This window comes from Chlorocebus sabaeus, chromosome 25 (assembly GCF_047675955.1).
Source record: "Chlorocebus sabaeus isolate Y175 chromosome 25, mChlSab1.0.hap1, whole genome shotgun sequence".
Lineage (NCBI taxonomy): Eukaryota > Metazoa > Chordata > Mammalia > Primates > Cercopithecidae > Chlorocebus > Chlorocebus sabaeus.
This window is the reverse complement of record NC_132928.1, coordinates 82,429,192-82,444,509: the sequence shown is the minus strand read 5'-3', so window position 1 is coordinate 82,444,509 and position 15,318 is coordinate 82,429,192. Positions and strand designations below refer to the sequence as shown.

The 15,318-nt window shown below is 39.4% G+C and overlaps 1 protein-coding gene across 15 annotated transcripts in view; it reads right to left on the bottom strand.

The window, feature by feature from the left end:
* Window positions 1–15,318, bottom strand: part of CATSPERE (catsper channel auxiliary subunit epsilon) — a 178,293-nt gene that overhangs the window by 107,956 nt on the left and 55,019 nt on the right. For 14 of the 15 annotated variants that reach the window (XM_073011892.1, XM_073011898.1, XM_073011894.1 and 11 more), the window contains one exon: window positions 7,063–7,169. The exons of the other annotated variant lie outside the window; for it this stretch is intronic. In XM_073011892.1, the coding sequence (XP_072867993.1) occupies window positions 7,063–7,169 (107 nt within the window). The remainder of the gene's footprint in view (window positions 1–7,062; window positions 7,170–15,318) is intronic. 15 annotated transcript variants of the gene reach the window in all.

Genomic DNA, 15,318 nt, shown 5'->3' with positions numbered 1-15,318 from the left:
GGAGGGTGAGGCAGGAGAATCGCTTGAACATGGGAGGTGGAGGTTGCAGTGAGCCGAGATCATGCCATTGTACTCCAGCCTGGGTGATAAGAGTGAAACTCCTGTCTCAAAAAAAAAAAAAAAAAAAAAAAAAAAAGGTGCTGGGAAAACTACATATCAATATGCAGAAGAATGAAACTAGACCCCCTATCTCTTGCCATATACAAAAAACAAGTGAATTAAAGACCTAAGTCTAAGACCTCAAACTGCATTTAGGAAACTCTCCAGAACATTGGAGTGGGCAAAGATTTCTTGAGCAATATCCCATAAGCACAGGCTACTAAAGCAAAAATGGACAAGTAGAAGTAGAATCACACAAAATTAAAAAGCTTCTGCAAAGTGAGACTCAAAAAAAAAAAAAAAAAAAAAAAGCTTCTGCACAGCAAGGGAAACAATCAAAAAATTGAAGAGACAACCCACAGAATGGGGGAAAATATTTGCAAACTATCCATCTGACAAGGGATTAATAGCCAGAATACATAAAAAGCTCAAACAACACTATAGGAAAAAAATCTAATAATCCAAATAAAAATGGGCAAAAGATCTAAATAGACATTTCTTAGGTGAAGACATAAAAATGGCAAATAGGTACATGAAGAGGTGCACAACATCACTGATCATTAGAGAAATGCAAATCAAAACTAGAATGAAATATCATCTCACCCATGTTAAAATGGATTTCATCCAAAAGACAGGCAATAACAAATGCCGGAGAAAGGGAACCCCTGTACGGTGTGGGTGGGAATGTAAATTAGTATAACCACTATGGAGAACAGTTTGGAAGCTCCTCAAAAAACTAAAAATAGAACTACCATATGATCTAGCAATCCCAGTGCTAGGTATATACCCCCAAAAAAGGAATTCAATATATTGAAGAGATACCTACTCCCATGTTTATTGCAGCACAATTCACAATAGTCAAGATTTGGAAACAACCTAAGTGTCCATCAACAGGCAAATGGATAAAGAAAATGTGGCACATATACACAATGGAGCACTATTCAGCCATAAAAAAGAATGAGATCCCGTCATTTGCAACAATATGGGTAGAACTGGAGGCCATTATGCTAAGTGAAATAAGCCAGGCACAAAAAGACAAACTTCACCATATTCTCACTTATTTGTGGGAGCTAAAAATTAAATCAATTGAACTCTTGGATATAGAGAGTAGAATGATGGTTGCCAGGGGTTGGAAAGAGTGGGGTGTGTGTGTGTGTGTCTGTGTGTGTGTGGTGGGGGGTTGTTGTGGAAGAGTGTAGGGATGGTTAATGAGTTCAAAAAATAGAATAAGATGTGGTATTTGATATCACAACAGGGTGACTACAGTCAATAATAATTTAATTGGACGTTTAAAAATAACTAAAAGAGTATAATTAGATTGTAATACAAAGAATAAATGCTTAAGGTGATGGATACTCCACTTACCCTGATGTGATTATTATACATTTTATGCCTTTATCAAAATCTCATAAACCCCCAAAATATATATACCTACTATGTACCCACAAAAATTAACAATAAAAAAATTTAAAAACATAGTTTACCCATTACTAAGTAATGTATTATTTAATTTTTCTAGTGTTGCACTTTATATAAATGGAATTACACTTTACCTTTCCTCTATGACTTACTTTTATCAGTCCACATTATGCTTGTGAGATTCATTCATATTGATTAGTGTTGTTTTGTATATTTTCATTGTTGTATAGTATATACATTGTTAGCATGTTTACACCAGGGGTGTAAACCATGGATGAAGCTGGAAGCCATTATGCTCAGCCAACTAATGCAGGAACAGAAAACCAAACACTGCATGTTCTCACTTGTAAGTGGGAGCTGAATGATGAGAACACATGGACACATGGTGGGGTGAGTGGGAACAACATATGCAGGGAACCTGCTGGTTGGGGGGAATGGGGAGAGGGAGAGCCTCAGGAAGAAGAGCTAATGGATACTGGGTGTAATGCCTCGGTGATGCGATGATCTGTGCAGCAAACCACCATGGCACATATTACCTATATAACAAACCGGCTGTGCCCCTCAACTTGAAAGTTGAAGAAAAAAAAATAAAGACCAGCTTGGGTAACAGGTGGAGACCCTGTCTTTACAGAAAGTGGAAAAATTGGCCAGGCATGGTGACACATGCCACTTGGGAGGCTGAGATGGGAGGATTGCTAGAGCCTAGGAGTTTGAGGTTGTGGTGAGCTGTGGTCATGCCACTGCACTCCAGCCTGGGTGACAGACTGAGACCCTGTCGAAAGGAAGAAAGGAAGGAAGGAAGGAAGGAAGGAAGGAAGGAAGGAAGGAAGGAAGGAAGGAAGGAAGGAAGGGGAGAAAGAAAGAAAGAAAAGAAAAAGACTAAGCCAATCTATTGGTTGAACCGCAGGTGATTTTGTTGTGGTAGAAACCGGTGAGCGCCACTGAAAAGCACTACCTTGTCTTTGCTGGCCTCACACTGTATAGGCTGGAAAAGCCAGATTTTTTTTTTCTAGTCTCTCTTGTAGCTAGAATTGGCCATATAACCCACTGTGGCCAATGAGATATATAAGGACATCTAAGAAATTATTTTCTTTTCGTTTTTCTTTCTCTTTTTGATACAGGGTCTCATTGCCACCCAGGTTGAAGTGTAGCGGCCCAATCATAGTTTACTGCAGCCTCAAACTCCTGGGCTTGGGCATTCTTCCTACCTCAGCCTCCCAGCTAGCTAAGACTACAGGTGTGTGCCACCATGCCCGGCTAATTTTTGTATTTTGTGCATACAGGCATGGTTTTGCCATGTTGCCCATGCTGGTCTCGAACTCCTGAGCTCAGGTAATCCGCCCACCTCAGCCTCCCAGTGCTGGGATTACAGGCATGTGCCACTGCACCCAGTGCAGTTACTTTCTTTTCTGACAAAACGATAGCACCATTAAGGAAAAGGTCCTCTTTGCTACGCTGGCCACTCACTGTCACCCACCTTTCTCACACTGAGTGAAGACTTGTGCTGTTAGAGCTTCAGCAGCCATCTTGTGACCATGAGGCCACAGATGAGGCCAACACTGAGGATAGTGGAGAAGAAGGTGGAAAAAGCCTAGGGCCTTAACCACTGGCTACTTCTAGGCTTCTTTTTAAGCAGCAGAAAAATTTTTTGTTGTTGTTAAACCATTATTAATCAAGTTTTCTGTTACTTACAGTTAAACCAATAGTAATAGGAATGTTTGGTTTCTTCATTATACATTTCTCCATGAGTGAAAATTAAAAGTTTCTTTCTTCTTCTTTTTTTGCAATTGCAAACAATGCTGCTACAAATATTATTTTACACATCTCCTTAGGTAACTGTGCATGGGTTTCTCTAGGGTATATAATGGTATTGAGCTTGTAACCATGGGGGATGTGCCTCTTTAACTTTGTCTGATAATGTAAAATTCTTTCAAATTGGTTGTGCCAATTTACCCTTCCATCAGCAATCCACATTAATGTTCCATTGTTGCATATCCTCACCAATGACTTTCTAAAACTTTAATATATTTATCAATCTGGTATATGTAAAATGGATCTCATTGGGCTATTAATATTTTTCTTTGATTACTAATGAGGCTGAACATCAGGTCATATATTCATTAATGAGCTGAATTTATCAAATGTTTACTTGCATAGTTTGAGTAACTTTTGAATTGTAGAAATCCTTCACTATCCTGAGACAATAAAGATATTCTATATTTCTAAATTTTTTCAGTTTAGCCTTTCATAAGTACATATTTAATTCATCTGAGATTATTTTTACATATAGTATGAGGTTAAAATTTTTTTATTTCATTTTTTACTAAGCCGAGGAAAGCAGGAAGTAAAAAAAATTTTGAAATAAAGATTTATTTTGTCCCTATTGAGATAATCATCTAATTTTACTCCTTTAAGCTATTAATGTAATAAATTACATTAAAACATTTAAAAATATTATACACAACTTGCACTTCTGGTATAAATAAACTTGATCACATATCATATATTTTTCATATATATTACTGGAGCTATGTATTTATTTATTTAGAGACAGGGTCTCACTGTATTACCTAGGCTAGAGTACAGTGGTAAGATCATAGCTCACTGTGGCCTCAAATTCCCGGGCTTGGGCAATCCTCCTGCCTCAGCCTCCCAAGTAGCTAGGACTACAAGTGCATGCCACTACACTTGGCTAATTTTTAATTTTTGTACAGAGATAGGGTCTCTCTCTGTTTCCCATACTGGTCTCAAACTCCTGGCCTCAAGCAACCCGCCTGCCCCGGCCTCCCCAAAGTGCTGGGATTAAAGGTGTGAGCCACTATGCCTGGCCTATTGCTAAATTTATTTGATAATATTTTATTCAGAATCTGGCATCTACATTCATGAACAAGATCAGCTTATGATTATGATTTTCCTTTCTTACATAGCTCTTGCCTGAATTTTGGGTATGCTAATGACTTCATCTCACTGTTTAGGATTGGAATTATCTGTGCTAGTGCTTTCTTCTCCTCAATGATTGTTAAATAATAATTGTTTCTTTTCAGTTAAAACATTACTCAAATTCTATATGTATTTTTTGGGTCAACTTTGACGATTTACATTTTTCTAGAATTTTTCCTTAGGTGCTGTGGAATTGGGGCCCACCGAATAATGCTGCTTGGCTCCCTGGATTCAGCCCCCTTCCTAGGGATATGTATGGACAAATCTTCCACCTTGGTAGGGGTCCCGGGTCCAGAGTATGTAAAACTCCTGGGTCTCTGTGTGTGCCTGAGTGGCTGCTCTGCTGAGACTCCACACAGCTCTGTGTATTGGACCCAAGGCCCTGGTGGCATGGGCTCATAAGGGCATCTCCTGATCGTGCGTTGCAGAGATCCATGGGAGAAGTGTGGTGCTGGCCTAAGGATGAATATGTAGGGCAATGGAATAGAATTTAAAATTCCAGAAATATACTGTCACATTCACTCTTAATTGACTTTCAACGAGTGCCAAAACCATTCAATGGGGGAAACGACAGTCTTTTCAGCAAATTATGCTGGGACAACTAGATCTCCAGATATAAAAGAATTCATTTGGACCCCCACCACAAAATGAACTCACTGCAAATACAGACCAAATAGAAACTCAAAACAGACCAAAGACTTAAATGTAAGAGCTAACACTGTAATACGCATAGGAAGAAAACCAGTGTGGCACTTTGTCACTTTGGATTTGGCAACGGTTTCTTTGATATGACACCCAAAGCACACAGAACCAAAGGAAAAAAATAAGTAATTAGGAATTCATAAAAATGTAAACTTTTGTGCTTTAAGGATATCATGAAGAATCTGAGACAATTCACAGAACGGGAGAAAATCCTTGTAAATCATATGTTTGATAAAGAACTTGTATCTAGAATATAAAGAACTCTTTTTTTTTTTTTTTTTTTTGAGACGGAGTCTCGCTCTGTCTCCCAGGTTGGAGTGCAGTGGCCGGATCTCAGCTCACTGCAAGCTCCGCCTCCCAGGTTTACGCCATTCTCCTGCCTTAGCCTCCGAAGTAGCTGGGACTACAGGTGCCCGCCACCTTGCCCGGCTAGTTTTTTTTGTATTTTTCAGTAGAGACGGGGTTTCACCGTGTTAGCCAGGATGGTCTCGATCTTCTGACCTCGTGATCCACCCGTCTCGGCCTCCCAAAGAGCTAGGATTACAGGCTTGAGCCACCGCACCCGGCCATAAAGAACTCTTAGGGCCAGGTGCGGTGGCTCACAAGGTAATTATTTACCCAACTCTTGGTGAATCAGTGAGTGAGGGCGATCATAGTGATGGCTTAAATCAAGAAATTAATGTTGCCAAATTGTTAAGAAACACGTTCTACCATCACACAGTTCAAAACTCAACAATCACAAATATGGTGGCTCTCTGAGCGCTTTCCTACAGCATTGTTTATTGTCATGTCATAGTCCTGTCTACTTTACAAATTTTTATTTTACGATAGTTTGTATTCATCCATCCATTCATTCATTTTCTAACCTACTTATTCCAGTTCAAGGCTGTGGTTGGCCAGAGCCCATTCTGGCAGCTCAGGGCTCCAGGCAGGAGCCTACCCTGGACAGGACGCCATCCCATTGTAGGGCACACTGACATTCACACCCACACTCACTCCAACTGAGACCACGCAGACACACCGATGAACTTCAAGTGCACAGCTTTGGGATGTGGGAGGAAACCAGGATACCTGGAGGAAACTCACGCAGACACAGGGAGAACATGCAAACTCCACACAGCAGTGGCCCCAACAGGGAATCAAGTTTTTTCTAATCAATGTTATAACGAACATTATTTGAGGACCTGCTGTTTGTCATTTCCTATGTTTGGAATTCTCCCCCGGTTGGCTAGGTTTTACTTCTTTTCAATAATGCCGATGTCACCTTTTTAGGAGTCCTCCCTGACTCCCCCTCCTCCAGGCCAGAGTTGGTGCACCCTCTTTGTGTTCCTCTGCACCCTGGCCTCACTCCTATATAATGTCTGTTTCTTGTTTGTCTCTCGCACTAAATGAAAGATTATTGAAGGCAGGTACTTTATCCTTTAGTTAAAAGCACCTTGCCGTGTCTAGGTGCTTAATAGACTAAGGAAGTCTGTCTATACCTTGTGATAACCTACTAACTTTAACAGTAATGTATCTTGCGTCTCAGGTAGAATTTGTAGTGTGTGTGTGTGTGTGTGTGTGTGTGTGTGTGTGTGTGTGTGTGTGTATGGGTACTGGACACCACCGGGGTTGACTTTTATAAACCAGCAGGACACATTTTGAGATACTTCCAGGATTTGCCACCAACTCAAATGACGCTCTTGGATTGAGGATTAGGTATGGACACATTGTAAAACTCTAATCCAAGAGTCTAGCATTTTCTAAGTTAGTAATTAGTTCTGATTATAAATTTTTTTGTGTTTTATAAAAGAAGGCACTTGAAAATAACATATAAGACATATTCCATTAAGTGCCACTAGGATTTTAAAATCTAGTTTAAGTTTTCATATTTCCATATTTAAAATTTAAAAAATTAAATACCCCTTTTTCATTTTCTCATTGGATACATAGGCTTTTCTCTTCAGAATTGTATGTATGATAGGCTTCTGTCCCAATGTGGCCATCTGTGTGCTGAGTACTATGGAATTCTGTAAAAACAAAACAAAATTGCATTTTTTATTATTTTCATAGCTAAAGCAATTTGATATGACATCATGATATATTGAATTTATTATTGTGGTTAAGATATTGTTTACATTTGTAAATTTATTGTGTGCTCAAGATTCAGCTTTGTTCTTTCCACCTTATAGCCTCCTCCCCATGCGAACTTAATGAATTATAAATAAGTCACAATACAGTTTCCAACTCGTCAAAATCTCTACACACAATCAGAATCCTGGATGAAATGAAACTATGGGAATACTTAAATAAATAACCCTAGTTTTAATCTCAATGAAATACAGTGTAGAGTTTCTAAAACTCATCTGTTAGAATTCTTTCTACGTGAGCCTGCCTTCGAAATGACATATTCTTTCAAGGCAGGTTTCAAACGATATCTGGAGGCTTTAAGAAAAATGCTCTTAGAAATCAGATCGATCTGAAAAGCTCCCTTTTTCTCATGATACATAAGGAGAAGGGGAATTGAGTTGGAATTATTCCTAGTAAGGTACTTTTAGAACAGAAGCAACTGTTTTACTATGGGAAATTTCTAGAATTAAAAAATCAGATGATAAGGGCTAGTCTAGAATTTTATCCTAATCCTCTAATACTGCTTTTGTTTAACTTTCTAAAAACATGGCATCCACTCACAAAGGAACCTTTAAGATTGTTATCATGAGTGCCAGTAAGGAGGGATTCGAGGGGCGAAGGGATTATCTGATAGTAGAACCCATTGTGGGAAGTAGGAATAATGGTCAAGGAAGTCCTTTCCTGAAGAATACTCATTTCATGATTTTTTTTTTGTTGTTTTTTTGAGACAGAGTTTTGCTCTGTTGCCCAGGCTGGAATGCAGTGGCACAGTCTCGGCTCACTGCAACCTCCACCTCCTGGGTTCAAGCGATTCTGCTACCTCAGCCTCCCAAGTAGCTGAGATTATAGGCATGCACCATCATGCCCCACTAATTTTTTTAATATTTAGTAGAGACAGGGTTTCACCATGTTGGTCAGACTAGTCTCGAACTCCTGACCTCAAGTGATCCACCTGCCTCAGCCTCCCAAAGTGCTGGGATTACAGGGATGAGCCACTGCACCCAGCCTATTTGATGGTTTTTATAGAGAAGTATAGGTTTGCCTAATAAATAATAATAGATATTTTAATTTTGTTTCTGAAAATCATATTTACTATTCAGAATTTTAAATACAACGACCTTTTGTATAACTGCTGAGCAAAGAGTAAATGAAGCATTCTTAATGTAGCAAAGAGTAAGATGGAAGTAAAATACAATAAATAACACATATAAGAAGATTGTAGGAAAAATATCAAGAAAAAGTTAATATAATCATATAAACAAGCTTAAAAATATATTTTTTTTGATTAAGAAAGTAATTCATGGTCATTAAAGATAATTTTATAAATATGGAAAAAATTAACACATAAAAATCATCAAAAAGGCAAAAACCACATTAGTGTTTTCTTCAGATTTACCAAGTACAGGCTACTGTTTTATATTCATGTTCAGTCTATAAACATCATTTTGAATGTCTGCATAATTTTTCACTGAGTGAATTACCATCATTTGCTTAACACTCCTGTATTGGACATTTTGGTGGTTTTATTTTTTTCACTGTTGGTAATATTATGGCTAGGAACATCATGAGATACACAGTGTTTTCTATGGTTAGGACTATTTCTTTTGATAAGATTCTCGGAAGTGTGATTGCTGGGTCAAAAGTTATAAACACTTTAAAAACTGTTTTAGGCTGGGCACAGTGGTTCAACGCCTGTAATCCCAGCATTTTGGGAGGCCAAAGTAGATGGATCACCTAAGGTCAAGAGTTTGAGGCCAGTCTGGCCAACATGGTGAAACTCTGTCTCTACTAAAAATACAAAAAATAGCTGGGCCTGGTAGCAGGCTCCTGTAGTCCCAGCTACTTGGGAGGCTGAGGCAGGAGAATCACTTGAACTCAGGAGGTGGAGGTTGCAGTGAGTTAATATCATGCCACTGCACTCCAGCCTGGGCAACAGAGAGACTCTGTCTCCAAAAGAAAAAACAAACAAACAAAAAAAAACCTTTTAGCCTGGCATGGTGTGCACCCATAGTCCCAGCTACTCAGGAGGCTGAGGCAGGAGGATCGTGTGAGCCCAGGAGTTTGAGGCTACGGTGAGAGCTATAATCACACTACTGCACTCCAGCCTGGGCAACAGAGTGAGAACCCATCTCTAAAAACAAACAAACAAACAACAAAACTCCCTTGATACATATTGCCAAAATAATTTCTAAAAGAATTATACCAATTTATGTTATTACTAGTGATCTATGACAGAACAGGTTTCATTATATTACTGCTAATGTTTGTGTTATTATTATTATTATTATTTGAGACAAGGTCTTATTCTGTCACTCAGGCTAGAGCGCAGTGGCTCAATCGCAGCTCACTGCAACGTCTGCCTTTCAGGCTCAAGCAATCTTCCCACCTCAGCCTCCCGGGTAGCTATGACAAGTGTGTGCCACCACGTCTGGCTAATTTTGGTGTTTTTTGTACCGATGGGGTTTTGCTATGTTGCCCAGACTGGTCTTGAACTCCTGGGCTCAAGCAATTCTCCTGCCTCAGCCTTCCAAAGTGCTGGGATTATAGGTGTGAGATACCATGCTTGGTATTATTATTACGATATTATTATTTTTAAATAGTATTTTAAAATATACTAAATAGTATTTCAAAATATATTATATATATATATAATAGTATTGCTACTAAAAATAATCATATTAAAAATAGGATTATTATTTTTAATAGTATTTTTCTAGTTATATCGTCAACATATGGCTATACATGTTGTTAAATTTAATAAACATAGTTCTGTTGATCTTACCTGATTTTTTAGCAGCATTTGATACATGGGATGAATCTTCCCATTTGAGACACTCTAACTTGGCTTGGTTATCACTCCCTCCTGCTCTATTAGTGGTTCCCAGGGTCTGGCCTTACTCTCTTCTCAGAGTATATTCTCTTCCTACGTGATCTCATTTCACTAACATGGCTTCAAGTATCATCCAATTCCTGTACAACTCATCCAATTGTAAGCCAGATCCCAAACTGTATATCTAGTTCTAGACTGAGGATCTAATTAGATTTTTAATCGTGACTTCTAGTTGTCTCAGAAGCACCTCAAACCAGTATGTTCAAAACTACACTTCTGCCTTGAGGCTTTGCCTCTCAAACCTGCATTTATAAATATTTGTTGAACAAATAATGAAAAAAATCTCACCACCCAGAGGAGAGTATGTACCTTTCATGAGACAGCTGTGATAAGAGAATTCTAGACAGAAGGAACAACAGTTACAAAGTCCCTGAGGTGGGAGAGGAGTTACCATGCCTGAGGAATTGACAGGAAAGTGTCTATTTCTGTCAATGATGGCTCGTGCCTAGTAGAAGGGGGAGAGTAGTAAGCAGATAAGGTCAGAGAAGAGACAGGAAAGGGCTACATCATGCTAAGCATTGTATGCTTTGCAAAATAGGTTAGATTTTATTCTTAGTACAATGGCCAAACATTGAAGAGATTTTAAAATAGAATTTTAAATTATTTTATTTCAAAATTGTTTGACTCACAAGAAGTTTCCAAGTACCCTTTCCCCAGCTTTTCCCAATGGGAATAGCTGACATAATCCTAACGCATTGTCAAAACTAGGAAACTGATGCTGATACGACATTAACTCGGGTACAGACCTTATTCAGATATCACCAACTTTTCCAGGCGCTCTTTTATTTATTTATTTAGCATAGTTCTATAAAACTTTATCACATGTGTAAATTCATGTAATTACCCCCACAACCGGAACACAAGAGTGAATACATCACATAGAAGAAACTCCGTCATGTTACCACTTAAGATTCACAACTGCCCACATATCCTTACCCCTGAAAACCACTTATCTGTTTTCTATTACGACAATTTGTTACCTCTAAAATGTTCTATAAATGGAATCATACAGTATGCAACACTTTGAAAGTGGCTATTTAATTGAGCATCCATCCAAGTTGTTGGGTGTTATCAGTAGTTAATTCCTGAAATGTTAAGAGCTAAACAATAAAACTCTTAGAAGAAAACATAGGGAAAAATATTCGAGACATTGGATCTGGCAATGATTTCTTGGATATGACACCAAAATCCCAGGAAACAAAAGGAAAAATAGCTTTCATTAAAATTAAAAATTGCTGTGCCTCAAAAGTCCCTATGAACAGAAGAAAAAGATAATCCACAGGATAGAAGAAAATATTTTCAAACCACATATCTGATAAAACATTAATATCCAGAATACACAGAAAACTTAAACCTGAGCAATGAAAAATAACACCAAACAACCTAATTAAAAAATGAGTCTGGGAGCAAAGGGATCAATTTGCTCCACTCACTATAGCCAGTGGCCATATACACCATTGGAGGACCTGAGGTTATACCCAACCCACCTGCAGCTTCCACCAGTGGAGCCTGCATGCATTTTTTATCTGGAGGCCTAGGGATCCACCTGCCCTGCCCACCACTGCCAGTGCCCATGAACACCATCTGAGGGCCTGAGGATGGTCCTGACCTGTCCACTGCCACCAGCACCAGTGCCCCAGCATGCTGTCTGGGGACCTGGGGATAGATCCACCCTGCTTGTTGCAAGTGGCACCCACAAGCACCATTGGAGTCATGAGGATAAGCCAGACCTGCCTATCTCCACCTTCACCAGTGCCCACATGCATCATTCAGAAGCCTAGAGGTCAGCTCACCCCAACTGCCGCTGCCAGTGTATATGCGTGTTGTCCAGGGGCCGGCAGATTGATCTGCCCCGCCTGCTACTACTGGCACTCACATATACCCTCCAGGGGCCTGGGATTGTTCCGCCCTGCCTGACACCACTGGCACTTATGTATGCCTCTCAGGGGCCTGAGAATAGACCTGCCCTGCCCATCACTGCCACCATGTGGATTTACTGAAGACCTTGGGACTCGCCTGCCCAACCTTCCACTGGCACTGGCACCCACATGTGTGTGCCACATGGAGGCCTGGGGATTGGTCAATTCAGTCAACCACTGCAATTGCTGGTACTAATGTGCTGCACGGGGGCTGAAGGGTTGGCCTGCTGCTGCTACTGCCAATGCTTTTGCAATGAATGCTGCCAAGGGGCCTGAGGACCTGACACCCATCTGGCCCACGGCTGCCACTGCCAGCACTCAAGCAAGCCACCTGGAGGCCCAAGAATTGGTCTACCCAGACCTGCTACTACTAGTGCCTATGTAAGCTGCCAGGGGGTTCAAGAACCCGATGTTTAGCCAGCTGTCCCTACCACTGGTGTCCATGGACCAGCCTGCCTGGTTCTCCTGTCCCCAACAAAGCCACACCATAGCCTTCAATAACAACCACAGCATAAGACACTGAAAAACTCAGAGACATCATTGACGCTCATTATATAGCTGAAGAAATCATGCAGAGAATACACTACTGTGCCCATCCAGAATTAAAGCCAAAGCAACCTACCCAACCAACATCGAAGAAATATCCAAAGGAAAAGGTATTCCACTACAAAAGCCGATCTATAAAACTGAAAGAAGCAACTTTTATACCACAGATTCCAATGTATTTGTGCAAGACACAAGAAACATCAAAAAGCAAGGAAACATGATACTTCCAAAGGAACACAATAATTCTCTGTAACAGATCCCAACAAAAAGGAAATCTAAGAAATGTCTGAAAAGGAATTGAAATAATGATATTAAAGAAACTCAGAGAGGGAGGAGAAAAAAAGAAACTTAGTGAGATATAAGAGAACACAAACAATACAAAGAAAGTAGGAAATCAATTCAAGATCTGAATAAGAGATTTAACAAACAGATAGATACTAAAGAAAAAGATCAAACAGAAATCTTGGAATTGAAGAATTCAATGCATAAAATAAAAAATACAATTAAGAGCTTTAACAATGGACTAGATGGAGCAGAAGAAAGAATTTCTGAACTCAAAGACAGGTCTTTTGCAATAACCCAGTCAAACAAACAAAAAGAATAAGAAAACATAAAGAAAGCCTATATGACATATGGGATACCATAAAGCAACCAGATATTTGAATTTTGAGAGCTCTAGAAGGTGAAGAGATGGGCAAACACATAGAAAACCTATTTTACAAAATAATCGCTGAAAACTTCCCAAGTCTTGCAAGATATATAGATATCTAGGTACAGGAAGCTCAAAGATCTCCAAATAGATTTAACCCAAAAAGGTTTTCTCCAAGGCACATGAATTTCAAACTGCCAAAAGGTAAAGGCAAAAAGAGAATTCTAAAATCAGCAAGAGAAAAGCATCAAGTCACATATAAGGGAATCTTCCTCATACTAACAGTGGATTTCTCAGCAGAAACCTACTAGGCCAGGAGAGAATGAGATGATATAGTCAAAGTTCTAACTGCCAGTGTGGAATACAATACTTAGCAAAGCTACCCTTCAAAAATAAAGAAATAAAGTCTTTCCCAGGTAAGCAAAACCTGGGGGAATTCATCAACAATAGATCAGCCCTACAAGAAATGCTTAAGGAAGTCCTACATCTGGAAGTGAAAGGATGGTATCTACCATAATGAAAATACACAAAAGCATAAAGCTCAATGGCATATCAATAATACAAAGAAGAAAGAGAAAGGAGTCAAATGTTACCACCACAGAAAACCTCCAAACTGCAATGATAAACAAGAAGAAGGAATGAAAGAACAAAGGATATACAAAAGAACCGGAAGAAAACTAACAGAATGACAGGAATAGTCCTCACCTATAAATAATAACCTTGAATGTAATGTAAATGAATTAAATTTTCCATTTAAATGACATTGACTGGCTGAATGGATTAAAATAAAACACAATCCAACTATATATTGCCTATAAGAAACTCACTTCACTTGTATAGATACATGAAGATCCATAGTGAAGGCATATAAAAATGGAGTCAAAGTGAGCAGGAGTAGCTATTCTTATGGTAGGTAAAAGACTTTTAAGTCAAAAACCATAAAAAGAGACAAAGAAAGTCATTAGATAATAAAAAATAAATCAGTTCAGCAAGAGGATATAGCATTATTTAGAAATGTTATTTGCATTAAGCCAGGCGCAGTGGCTCATGCCTGTAATCCCAGCACTTTGAGAGGCTGAGGTGGGCGGATCACCTGAGGTCAGGAGTTCGAGACCAGCCTGACCAACATGGAGAAACCCTGTCTCTACTAAAAATACAAAATTAGCTAGGCGTGCTGGTGGGCACCTATAATCCCAGCTACTTGGGAAGGCTGAGGCAGGAGAATTGCTTGAACGTGGGAAGCGGAGGTTGCAGTGAGCCGAGATGGTGCCATTGTACTCCAGCCTGAGCAACAAGAGTGAAACTCTGTTTCAAAAAAACAAAAAAGAAAAAGAAGAAGAAGAAAAAGAAATGCTATACGCACTCAACAGACCCAGATATATAAAGCAAATATAATTACATCTAAAGGGAGAAATAGACCTCCATGAAAATAGTTGGGGAGTTCAACACTCCATTCTCAGCACTGGACAGAACTCCAGATAGAAAATCACCAAAGAAACACTGGATTCAAACTGTACTTCAGACTAAATGGACCTAACAGACATTTACAAAATATTTTGCATGAAAAGTGCAGAATACACATTCTTTTAATCAGCATGTGAAACGTTCTCCAGAATTAGCCATATGTTAGGACACAAAACAAGTCTCAAACATTTTTTTAAAAATTGAATTCGGCAGGGCGTGGTGGCTCACGCCTGTAATCCCAGCATTTTGGGAGGCCGAGGCAGGCGGATCACGAGGTCAGGAGATCGAGACCATCCTGGTTAACATGGTGAAACTCGTCTCTACCGAAAATACAAACAATTAACCGGGCGTGGTGGCGGGCGCCTGTAGTCCCAGCTAATTGGGAGGCTGAGGCAGGAGAATGGCATGAACCCGGGAGGCGGAGTTTGCAGTGAGCCGAGATCGCGCCACTGCACTCCAGCCTGGGAGACAGAGCAAGACTCCGTCTCAAAAAAAATAAAAAATAAAAAATAAAAAAATTGAATTCATATCAAGTGTCTTCTCTGACCACAGTGGAATAAAATTAGATATCAAAAACAAGA